Source organism: Sardina pilchardus, chromosome 22, assembly GCF_963854185.1.
Source record: "Sardina pilchardus chromosome 22, fSarPil1.1, whole genome shotgun sequence".
NCBI lineage: Eukaryota > Metazoa > Chordata > Actinopteri > Clupeiformes > Clupeidae > Sardina > Sardina pilchardus.
Window position 1 is genome coordinate 12,228,427 of NC_085015.1, and position 12,044 is coordinate 12,240,470.

Sequence of the window (12,044 nt, forward strand, 5' to 3'; positions counted from 1 at the left end):
CCTGCTATGACTGTTTGCTACATGCTGTGCTGTGGTAAGGCAACATCAGGTGCACTCCCGCGTAGCATTTCACAAGCTTCATTTTCACTCTACTTCTCTCTCTCTCCCTCTCTCTCTCTCCCTCTCTCTCTCTCTCTCTCTCTCTCTCTCTTACTCCCTCACTCGCACTTTTTTTCTCTCTAAATCTTTGCTGTGTTTTTCTTTCCCGTTCTCTGCCTCATTCATATTTCTGACTGATTTTCCGCAGTCAAACGCCGCGTTAGCCAGACATTGTTTCGAGTTAAGCTCGCAAACCTGAGTCACTTCTTCATAGATGCGGTGCCAGTATGACACTTCTCAGCAGCTAAGCTAAATGTGTAAGTTTGTCTGAGAAGCAGACCCAGCTTCTCTGTGGTATTGGGGGGGGGGGGGGGGGGGGTCCATCAGACTGTCTATGTCATACCTCAGCTGGGTTCTTTTCTCTTTCTCTCTCTCTCTCTATCCTTCTCTTTCTCTCTTTTCGTGCCTGGGAGATGTGCTGCTATTAACATAATAGGATTTCATATTCCATGAAAACACAATTTGGAGTAAGGAAATTATTTCTTTCTCTTTTTTATTACACTGAAAATACTATGCAATTACCCCTCATGCCACCATTCCCCACCCCACTCAGAAAGCGAGAGTGCGTTGGGGAGGAAAGGGATGTCAATTTAAGATAATTGAAATATTAATTCACATCAGGGCCCCTGCGATGACGGAAATATAATTAATTTTTATCGATAAGCCATTTGCTGGATCAGCCCTGGTTTTTCAGACTTAATGAGATGTGTCTGTGGGCAGATACAGCCACAGCTGTTTCGTCATCTTCTTTCTCCGTACGGCCAGAAACTTTTTTCTTTCTTCTTCTTCTTTCTCTCTATCCCTCTTTTCTGGTGAGCCTCATGAATGTTACCAGTGTAGGACTCGTTTCATCTCTCGTGTGTCTCTAATGATTTTTCTTCGATCCCTGCCCTCCCCCGTCTGACTCTGTAGCGTTAACAACATGAAAAGAGATCAAAGTGGGTCTTTATCAATCGATAACCGTTATGGCCGTGCGTGCGTGCAATGTGGTGACAGGGTGGGGTGGATACAAGGATACAAGGAGGTTTATTTGTCACATGCATATCATTACTGAAGTAAAGAATGCAGTGAAATGTGTCAGTTCCTTCGCCTGTTGTGCATATGGGGGGGGGGGGGGGTGGTAGTAGGGAGGGGCAGGATAAGTGCAAAAAGCATTTACATGTAAGTGCATGGGGGGGGGGTAAGAGTAAGAGCTGAAGGGGGTGAATGATGTATGTGTGTGTGTGTGTGTGTGTGTGTGTGTGTGTGTCGGGGGGGGGGGGGGGGGGGGTCACCAAGGACATACGCACATGCTTGTAGCACGTCAAACCAGCGGTGCTGTCCAGCAGGGCTTCGGACTTATTTGTTTATGAACGCTCTGCTCCTGACCACCTGACCACGTCCAGCCCTTCTTCTCCCTGGTGACCTCGTAATGTCTGGGTGACAAAAACAACATGATTACTGCTGCCACCAGTGCAGTGTGCCCCTGCTGGTTTGGCGCTTGGGGACAGTCTGATGATGATGATGATGATGATGATGATGATGATGATGGTGGTTGTGATGGTGATGGTGATGGTGATTGTGCCAGTGTGCCCTGCGTCGTCACAGTGCCCCTCTTGCAGCGACTCAAAGACGAGTCGTTCCACACACAGCCAGTCCACTTTCACCCACCCTCTCTGCTTTCAACCGAATCCCGTTATCGTTATCGCTATCATCATCATCATCACCATTGTCATCACCTTCACCATCTTATTACTCATAATCTTCACTGTCATCATCATTACCATCATCACTGCTGTCATCTTTAACTAATAACTTAAAAAGAAGCTCTATAATCATCACTGCTGTTTTCATCATTGTTCTTTGTTGTTATTTTCTTTCATTTGCTTCCTTTACATCATTTTCTTGTGTGGATTCCAGGCTTAAGTAAGTAAATAAGTGTGTGTGTGTGTGTGTGTGTGTGTGTGTGTGTGTGTGTGTGTGTGTGTGTGTGTGTGTGTGTGTGTGTGTGTGTGCGTGCGTGCGTGCGTGCGTGCGTGCGTGCGTGCGTGCGTGCGTGCGTGCGTGCGTGCGTGCGTGCGTGCGTGCGTGCGTGCGTGCGTGCGTGCGTGCGTGCGTGCGTGCGTGCGTGCGTGCGTGCGTGCGTGCGTGCGTGCGTGCGTGCGTGCGTGCGTGCGTAGACTTTAATTTGTATAGTGTGTACACCGTGCTGTATGTTGTTAGTGGACTTGTGTATGCCAGTAGTTCGTTTGTTCGGCTTGTTGTAGCTGCCTCTGCTCCCGTGTTTTCCATCTTAGTTTGATGCAGTGTCCAATCCTCATTGCGTATGGATAGCGGTGTTGCTTTTTTTTTTAAGTGCTTTGACAGTCGCCCAGAAAAGGTCAAGCCGGACGTGTCGTCTAGCAAGACAGCTAGGCCTGCGCCTCCCTCCCCGCCGACTCAGCATTCCGCTACCGCCTCAGACGGAACGCTTTAGCGCCCCTGCAGTAGTGGCGATAGCCGCACATTTCCCTATTACCTGCTTTTCTATCCAGTCATGTGGTCCACAGGGCCCACAGTAGATTTGTTTTGGGCGGCGATGGTGGGGGAATGTGTTAGCGTAGCTTAGCGCTCGAGTCCTAGCCCGGGTCTCTGGTGGGCGCGCTGGGCTGTGCTGTGTGCGGTGTGCTGCTTTAGCCTCCAATCAGTCGTCCCCAAGTGTGCTTTGAATCCTTAACTTGTGTCGTCTAGAAGTTGGTGTCTGTTGCTGTTTGGTAGTTGCAGTTTTTGCACATATTTGGGCTCTCTCAAAATTCTTTAAGTGTTTGAGTCCAGGCCAAGTCGTTTCTTAATTATTTGATTTTCTGTACTGTGACCAAAAATGCTTCTTTTTCAATTTCTAAAACGTAGATCCCTTCATTTCTATATCATTCTGTTTGTTTCTTTCGATCTGTCTATTTTTTCCATTCAAGCCATTTTGTTCTGTCTTCTTTTCCTTTTTCTGCTTTTCTCTCTTTCCCCCTCTCCCCCTAAAATCTTCACTCACCCCCTCCTCCTCCTCCTCCTCCACCCTTCCCCCAAACACACACACACACACACACCACCCTTTGCGATCAGCAGCAATCACGGTGACCAGCGGCACCTCCTCAACACCTTGACCACGCGCAGCCTCACCAACGCGCACCGCCACCACCACCACGGCAACAAGTCCAACGGCGTGGTCAACCACCTGCCCAAGTCCGGCAGCAACGTCACCTTCCTGTCGGACGAGCACCCGGTCACCACGCACAACCCGCTCTACGCCAACGACGACGGCACGCTCAGCAGCCCGGGCGAGGCCGAGGGCAAGGCCCAGCGCCGCCGCGACCTCTTGGGCACCCACTCGCCGCAGCGCCGCCGCCTGAAGGGGGTGCTGTCGCGCTTCCCGCTGCCCAGCGACGTGCGCTCGGGCCACGCCTGGACGCTGCCCTCGAGGCTCCGCGGCGCCAACGCCTACGAGACGCTGCGCCGGAAGGCGGCGCTCGGTGCCCACCACTCGGAGGGGCGCTGGGAGGCGCAGATGAAGAGGAGCCGGGGACGAGACAAGGGCATGAACGAGCTCGCCGGCGCAGGAGGAGGAGGAGGAGGAGGTGGTGGAGGTGGAGGGCGGAGCGGAGGAGGTGCAGGTGGAGGTGTTGGAGGAGGAGGAGGAGGGTTCGAGCCCAAGCTGTCGGTGAGGGAGCAGGCCAGGCAGTTCGAGCAGCAGGCCATGCAGGAGGCCCTCCTGGAGGCCAAGCAGCGGCAGAGTCGCGACTCCCGGGGCTCGCTGGACTTCCTGCTGACCACCTTCAGCAAGCAGCCGGCACCTCCGCCGCCTCCACCGGCAACTCCTCCTCCTCCTCCTCCTCCTCCTCCTCCTCCTCCTCCTGCAGCGCCTCCGAGCGGGCCGCCGTCCATCGTGGTCACCCAGAGCGACGGGTCGTCGCCGCCGCCGAGCCACAAGCCCACCCCGCCGGCGCTGCGCAAGTTCCGCGCCGGCTTCCCCGGCGACGTGGAGCCCTACAACGTCACCGTGGAGATGATCCCCGACCCGCCCGACGTCCCGCCCCCGCCTCCCCCGACCCCGCCTCCCCCGACCCAGTCCCCGCCTCCCCCTCCGACCTCCCCCTCGCCCCAATCGCCCCCCGAATCCTTCTCCACCCCCCCTCAGTCCCCACCTCCGGGACCTCGGCACCCCCCTCCTCCTCCTCCGCCTCCCCTCCCGCCCCCGTCCAGCTCCCCGAACCCCCACGCCCCGATCGTGGCCTCCCCGTTCGTGCTGCCGCCCCTGCCGGCGGTCACCTCCCTGCGGCCGGTCAAGCTGCGCCCGCCGCCGCCCCCTCTGCCCGCCCCGGAGCCCGACGGGCCGCGCCGCGAGCTCAAGGGCATCCTTAAGAACATCAAGAACATAGCCGACATAGAGAAGTCCGTTGCCAACATGTACAGTCAGATCGACAAGAAGCAGAGGCCGCCCAAGGTCTTGTCCAGGCAGGGGACCGCCGAGTCCGAGACCGCGGAGGAGGCGGCGGCGGTCCCCCCGACGACGGCGGCGGAGGTTGCCGTGGACGCGGTTGCCGTGGCGGTGGAGTCGACGGAGCCGGCGGTGGCGGAGGACGCTGGGGAGGGCGTCGCCGTGCTGCCGCCCCCGAACCCCAACATAGACTCCATTGTGGAGGAGCTGGAGAAGCGCTTCCCATCACAGTCCACCATCCTGTGACGCTGACAAACAGCTCTATCTCTCTCTTTCTCTCTCTCTCTCTCTCTCTATCTCTCTCTTTCTCTCACTCTTTCTCTCTCTCTCTCTCTCTCTCTCTCTTTCTCACTCTTTCTCTTACTCTATCTCTCTCACACACACTGTCTTTCTCTTTCTATCTCACTCTTGCTCTATCTCTCACACACTCTCTCTCGCTCTATCTATCTCACTCTTACTCTATCTCACACACTCTCTCTCTTTCTATATCTATCTATCTCACTCTTTATCTCTCACTCTCTCTCTTTCTATCTCACACACTCACTGTCCCTTATTTTCTCTCTCTCTTTCTATTCCTTTGTAGCTCTACGATTCACAGACTCATTTCACCGTTCCTCATCACAGACTGGTTTCTTTTTCATTTTCCTTTGGTTCTGTTTTTACTCTTCTTGTCTTCAAACACTTTGCATTGTGAAATGTTCTATCTGTCTCTTGGCATTTCTTTAGGTATTGTGAAAACTGGGAAGCGAGGGTCTGGGGGTGGGGTGGGGGGGGTCCCTTTTGTAAAAGCATTTTTTTGCAGTTTGTGATTCAATTCAAAATGAGATTGTGCGTGTGTATGATACGTGTGTATGTGTGTGTGTGTGTGTGTGTGTGTGTGTGTGTGTGTGTTTATATATTTGTGTTATTGATTTAGTTAAGTATGTGTTTTAAATCACTGCAATGGGCTTGGGAGAAGGTGAATGGAAGCCATAGTTATGTTTTTTTTTCTTTTTGTCTTTTCTTCTTATTTTTGTCATTTTGACAGTCAATTTGGTTACCCAGAAGGCTCTGTTCCATGTTCACTTAACTTTCTCTGAAGGCTTCTCTCTCTGGGGAGGAGGAATTTGAAATGAGGCTCTATAATTTAGTTTTCCTTGGCTGCACATATGTACTCCATAAAAACATTGCTCAAATCCATGCTCCTTGCTCTCCGTCTCCCGTCTCTGCTTTTCCTGTCTGCCTCTTCCACCATTTCCTGTGTCTTGCTTCTGATGCCTTCGTGCCGCCCGCGCGGATAGATATCGGAGCTATAACTGATGCATTATGGAAAAGCCTGACTCTGAACGAGCCGTTCAGCACGAGCTCTACCTACAGAAGGGAGGGGGGGGGGGGGTGGACCTCAACACGTTCGAAGCTCGTTGAGCTTGTCGCTGGAGGCAAACGGGCGTGAAGTGGTCAGTGCCATTCGATCTTCGCTGCGGAATTCATGAAGGCGGTGAGTGAGTGAGTGGGCAGAGAGGCACTTATGAGGTCCACCTATTGGTTTTCCTTTAGAGCGCAGTCACAGGTGATTGGATGTCCTCGGGGCAGCCAGTGTCCAGCCGGTAACCACAGGGTGTCCATCACCTAGTGTGAGTAAGGTGAAATGGACGTTGAAATGGACGTGGAGACGTTAACACTCTGAGATCTGGGGGCCTTTCAGACACTACACTCTTAAAACGAATGTGTTGGAAGCAACACAAACTGTGTTGTCCCTATCTGGGCACAGAGATGTGTTTAAAAAAAAAAAAACACAAGCTGTGTTATTTTCAACACATACTGTGTAACAAATAACAGAAGCAATGTGTTGGAAATAACACAAACTGTGTTGTCCCTATCAGAACACAGAGATATGTCTTTGAGAGTGTAGGAGGCAGTCTGCTACACCTTGACATTTTTATGTTTTTTATCTAACTAAAAAAACATCTATGCAAAATAGACAATGGCACATATGGTTAATGTTCTAGACTGGTTTTCGTATGAGATGATAAGCAACACATAGGTCAAAGATGGTACCAGTGGTGTGAAGCAGTCTTTCTTGCCTGTGTGATCAAGTGCACCTATGCTTGAAAACAGACAATGGGCGCGTTTACCAGATTCGTTAAGAAGCTCTTAAGTGCTAAGAACTTCTTAGGAGCGCTCTAAGAACGCTCTAAGAACGCTCCTAAGAAGTTCTTAGCACTTATTGAATCTGAGAAACCTGGCCAATATTTGCAGCGTTCGCAGGGTGGAGGATGACTGTGTGACGCTCCCGAAAACAACATTGCATTACTTCATAGCAATGTATCAGAGCCCTTTCTTGTCCTGTTTTAGGGCAGTGATGGCCATACGAAATACTGCAGTTGTGTGTAGCATTACCACACACACACACACACACACACAGAGAGAGAGAGAGTGACATACACACACTCTCTCTCTAACACACACACAGAGACACATACACACTCCTTCTCCCTCTCACACACACACACATACACATACACATACACATACACATACACATACACATACACATACACATACACATACACATACACACACACACACACACACACACACACTCACACACAGAGACACACACTCTCTCTCTCTCTCTCTCTCACACACACACACACACACACACTCACAGTAGGCCCAGTAGTCTGCCAATGCATATGTAAGCCTGACCTGGAGCTGCTCCACCGTCAGCTTATCGGACACCGAATGCAAATCCTCGAGATTGATCACGGGATCGATGAGCGCTGTGGCTGCTGTCCTCCCCCTGCCCCCCCTCACACACACACACACACACACACACACACACACACACACGGACGGACGGCACCGGCTCTGCTGGCGTTCCTGTCTAATCCCTGTTTAAATGAGCTGACCTACTCGAGGGATCCACCCACCGCCACTGGAGGGCCCGTTGTGTTATCGCCGCTGTTGGTGTTGCGAGGCTGAACGCCGGCGTCTCCTTCTCTCCTAATGGAGCCAGCGGTGCCATAAATAGCAAGTTAACGCAGCACGTTTGCAGGTAGCGCAATAAAGCGCAGGTGAATAAATATGTGAGCGTGAAGGAACGGGCAGATTAAGCGATCCATTCCACAGTTTCCTTTGTTGTAGTAGAGTTCTCCACCAGATTTCTCCATCCATAACACACACACACACAGACACACACACACACATATACACACACGCACGCATGCACGCGCACACACACACACACACACACACACACACACACACACACACACATACACACACACACACACGCGCACGCACACACACACACACACACACACACACACACACACACACACACACACACACACCACAACTACAACAAAACCACCCAAAAACTGCATGGCCTCTGCCTGTAGATAGCCATGCAGTAATCCCACTTTGTCATTTTAAGCCATCCTAAAATGCTTTCACTTTCAATTTCAGTTTCATTTGGCTTAGTTTGGAAGAAAGTGTTGTTGTACCCTTTTTTCAACATTGTGTATTGTTGCACTAACCCCTTCCCCAGACATTCAATGGTTGCACTCCTAGAATCTTCCAGGATTCACCTTCAGAACGTGCATCTTGATATACAGGCTCATTCATCATATATCTATTTTATGTCATGTCCACCGCCAGTCTACCCTATGCTGTTGTTCTCACCAAATATGTTACGTCAGTAACCCCCCCCCCACCAAAAAAACCCCCCGAAAAATATCAAAAATGTTTTTCAACATCAAAAATGAGTCCTTTATCGAGTCCTGGTGTTGCAGCGGATTCCTGTGTATTGCATGTACTGTGTACATTTTCAAAGCCTTATCGCCCCAAAAAACAAAACACTTGATCTTTAGTCCTGCTGAAAATAATGTGCTGTAATTGCCCCCCGTGGCCATAGCCAGTGTTGTTATTTTTACTTCGAGCTGAAGAGTTCCACATCTTTTTATTATTATTATGTTTTCTAAATGAGTAGATTGACCAATTAATCCTGACGAAAGACGTATGGCATTAGTCCAAATGGCCTTGTGTAAAGACTGAATTAGTGTCGTCGGATATTCCCTGGACATACATGCAAATAGTCAGACATACAAATGCTCTCATTAGACATGTAAACAGCACAACAACTGGGAGCGTTTTGATCAAGTTGCGTCATGGACACCCAGCCTGACAGGGTTAGCTCTTTGTTTGTGAGCTGTGGGCACTGTGTTTTTCTGGCAGATTTAGTGGCAAATGTATGGACCCACCTCACCCATCCATTCATCTCTCTCTCCCTCTCTCTTTTTCTCTCCCTCTGTCTCTCTCTCCCTCTCTCTCTCTCACCCCACACACACACACACACGGTGGGTCCGGAGATGAATAGCCACCTCCTGCTGCGGTGTCACTTGTATGCGCTGCAGAAGAACGATGAATGCTCACTCGGTCACACCACCTTGGCAGCGTGTGTGTGTGTGTGCGCATGTGCGTATGCATGTGGATGTGTGTTTGTGCCCGTTCGTGCGTGTCTGTGTGTTTGTGTGTGTGTGTGTGAATGCGCATTAGTGTGTGAGTGTGTGTATGTGTGTGTGTATATGCGCACGCTAGTGTGTGTGTGTGTGTGCACGCGCTTATGTGTGCGTTTGTGTGTGTATGTGTTTGTGTGTGCGCATGTGTGTAGGTTCATGCGTGTGTGTATGGGCAAGCAGGAGAGCAAGGCGAGCGAGTAACCGAGTGAGTGAGCGTTCATTCGCTCGTTGGTTCCAGGCGTGTCACTCCAAGGCCCTGCCAGTGAGGGGGGCCAGACACTAACCATGCACAGCTGCTGGAGTTGAGAGCGGATAGTTGAGCGTTATTAATTAACCAGCGTACGGGGCCCCTGCAGCGGTCCATCCGTCTCGGCGCCGCACGGATCGGGCGCCGGACCGGCCCCCTAATAGAGCCGGTTATTTATCACGAGGCGTCCGGAACCGGAGCGGGAATATTCCGGAGAGAAAGGAGCCGGAGGAATTTTCCTTGGATGAGTGTCATCGGTCACTTGGAATGCAACACTGGAGGGTGGAATGAGGCTGGTGGGGGGGCGGGGGGGGGGTGGAGGTGGGATTCCTGCAAGGATGGATGGCAGAGTTTGGGGGAGGATTGTAAAGGTGTGTGTGTGTTTGTGTGTGTGTGTGTGTGTGTGTGTGTGTGTTGTGGACAGGGCTTGAGGGGGAGTAGAAAGTAAGAGGAGAGTAGGAAGTCCTCTGAAAGTCACATATCCTTGTTTAGCGATAAATCTTCATTCTCAGCTCCTCATTACGCCCCCATCAGAGAACAATTGGAGCAATTTGGCTGTGATGGTCGGCTGCCTGCAGAGAATTTTAATTTCCAGCCTCCGTGTGTGTGTGTGTGTGTGTGTGTGTGTGTGTGTGTGTGTGTGTGTGTGTGTGTGGACGAGCAGAAAGGGGGCTCCTTGCAGATTGCTACTCCCGATGTGGCTTCTCTGTTCAGTCCTGTACACACACACACACACACACACACACACACACACACACACAGACACGTGAAGATCCCACACTGTCACTAACACGCAGTAACGCACACACAGAAAACAGGCACATAAAAAATGTGCCTCTCTACACGCACACGTACAAACGCCCCCCCATCACACACAAAATATGCTGCCCCACACACACATAAACATGGCAAACTCCAAATGAACATGGTGTAGAAAAATGCGAAAAATCTCATTTACATTCAAATAAGAAGCTTGTGTTGTTGGCAGATAGAAGGTGGTATTTTTTATTTTGGGTGGGGGGGCATTGCTGGGTGGATCATGTTTTTGATGTGAGCAGAGCCTTTGATTTGCTGTAGTGTGTGGCTGCCCTTGCCTGATGAATGGGACAGCACATTCCGGCACCAACACATTCACACAACAGAGCCAGCGAGGGCCTTGTAAAAAAACTCCTCAGCCAGCTCTGCAATGCTAAGCAGGACATTTCATTCTTTCGCCCCTGAAAATGACATGCCTGTCAGCTTGACTTGTCCACCATCACAAGCAAGCGCAGTGGAGGTGATCGCAGGTTCTCCATTAAATCAAACGAAATCACAGATCACAGCGTGATCATTTGGAAATACACATTATTTTGGTGATTATCAGACGTCATGTCAAACATTAGGCTTTCAATCGGTTGATGAAATTATTTTATATGATTTTGTAAATGTATTTGGGGAACGTGGTGTGAAGGAATTAAAGGGAGATTGTGCTCGTTAACCACAGTGAAACTGCATTCTGTCCCTCCGCCTAACACTGCCCGTGTGAAAGTTCAGGAAAGAGAAACTTTTTGCACAATACAAGAAAACACAACAGTAAAATTATTTGAATGTCCCTTTTATTTTCATGTCACATCTGAGTCTACTCACGTCCTTACATTCACTCTCTACAGCAGTCACATCTTTTCTGTCACTCTCTTTTCTCTCTCTCTCTGTCTCATACTACACCATTGAACTCCTGCTTTCGTGCATTTCTGCTGACTAAGACGTAATAATAGAACAGACTTTATATGAGTAATGTGTTTTGTGTCAGCCTTTGCAAGTAAAGTGCGCCATTCCATCACTGTAGCCCCCGTGCATTTTGAAAGGGAAAGAAAAGGGCCACGAACGGGGGGGGGGGGCAGTTGATTTAAGCAACCCTACTTCTAGAGAGATAGCGTAGCATCTATAATGCTTAACTTTCACAGTGCCTGCAGGCTGTTTATCTCCCGTAATCTCACTCCCTGCTCTCCCCGCCATGTTTGTCCATCACAGGAGAGGCTACGGACATCAGGAGGTAAGTGTTTTCATTTTCCTCCCCTCACACACACACACACACACACACACACACACACACACACACACACACACACACAAATGCATTACATTTCTCCTGGAAGGCATTTTGTCTCTCCTGGAAAAAAGCAAGTCCATTTTTATCAGTATATAGAGCTTGATAAAAAATGACGTTTAAAAAGAAATGATTTTCAGATCAGCATTAAAGAGAGAAGGGCAGAGGAGGGGAAACTTTTTGTTTGTGTCTTGGGATATTGAGGTGTGGGGGGTCTTTTCCTAAAACCGCTGAGCCGGCGGACTTGTCACCTCGGTCGTGATTGATGGTGAAAAAACAGACAGGCAAAATTGTCTGTTTTTTTTTTTTTTTTTATCAAACTCAACCCTCGACCTCCTGCCTCAAAGCCTGTCCCTTCTCCTCGCCTTCGCTCTCTCTCTCCCTCTCTCTCTCTCTCTCTCTCTCTCTCTCTCTCTCTCTCTCTCTCTCTCTCTCTCTCTCTCTCCTCTCTCCCTCTCTCTCGCTCGCTTCTTTATTGTTTTAATACTATGCTTTCTTTCTTCTCTTCTCTCTTCCTCCCCTCTTCTCCTCCTCCTCCTCTCCTGTGTCTCTTCATCCTCGGACTGATGGCAGCAGCAGCAGCTTCTGCGCCCTTCTCTGCTGCGCCCCGAGGTACACTGGCGCACTTCCTGTCTGTCTTTCGCTCCGCCTCCTTCGTTCCAT

The 12,044-nt window shown here is 50.3% G+C and overlaps 1 protein-coding gene across 1 annotated transcript in view; it reads left to right on the top strand.

The window, feature by feature from the left end:
- Window positions 1-12,044, top strand: part of pcdh15b (protocadherin-related 15b) — a 204,121-nt gene that overhangs the window by 180,351 nt on the left and 11,726 nt on the right. Inside the window, 2 exon segments of the mRNA XM_062526974.1 lie at window positions 11,306-11,327; window positions 11,955-11,993. Coding sequence (XP_062382958.1) covers window positions 11,306-11,327; window positions 11,955-11,993 — 61 coding nt within the window.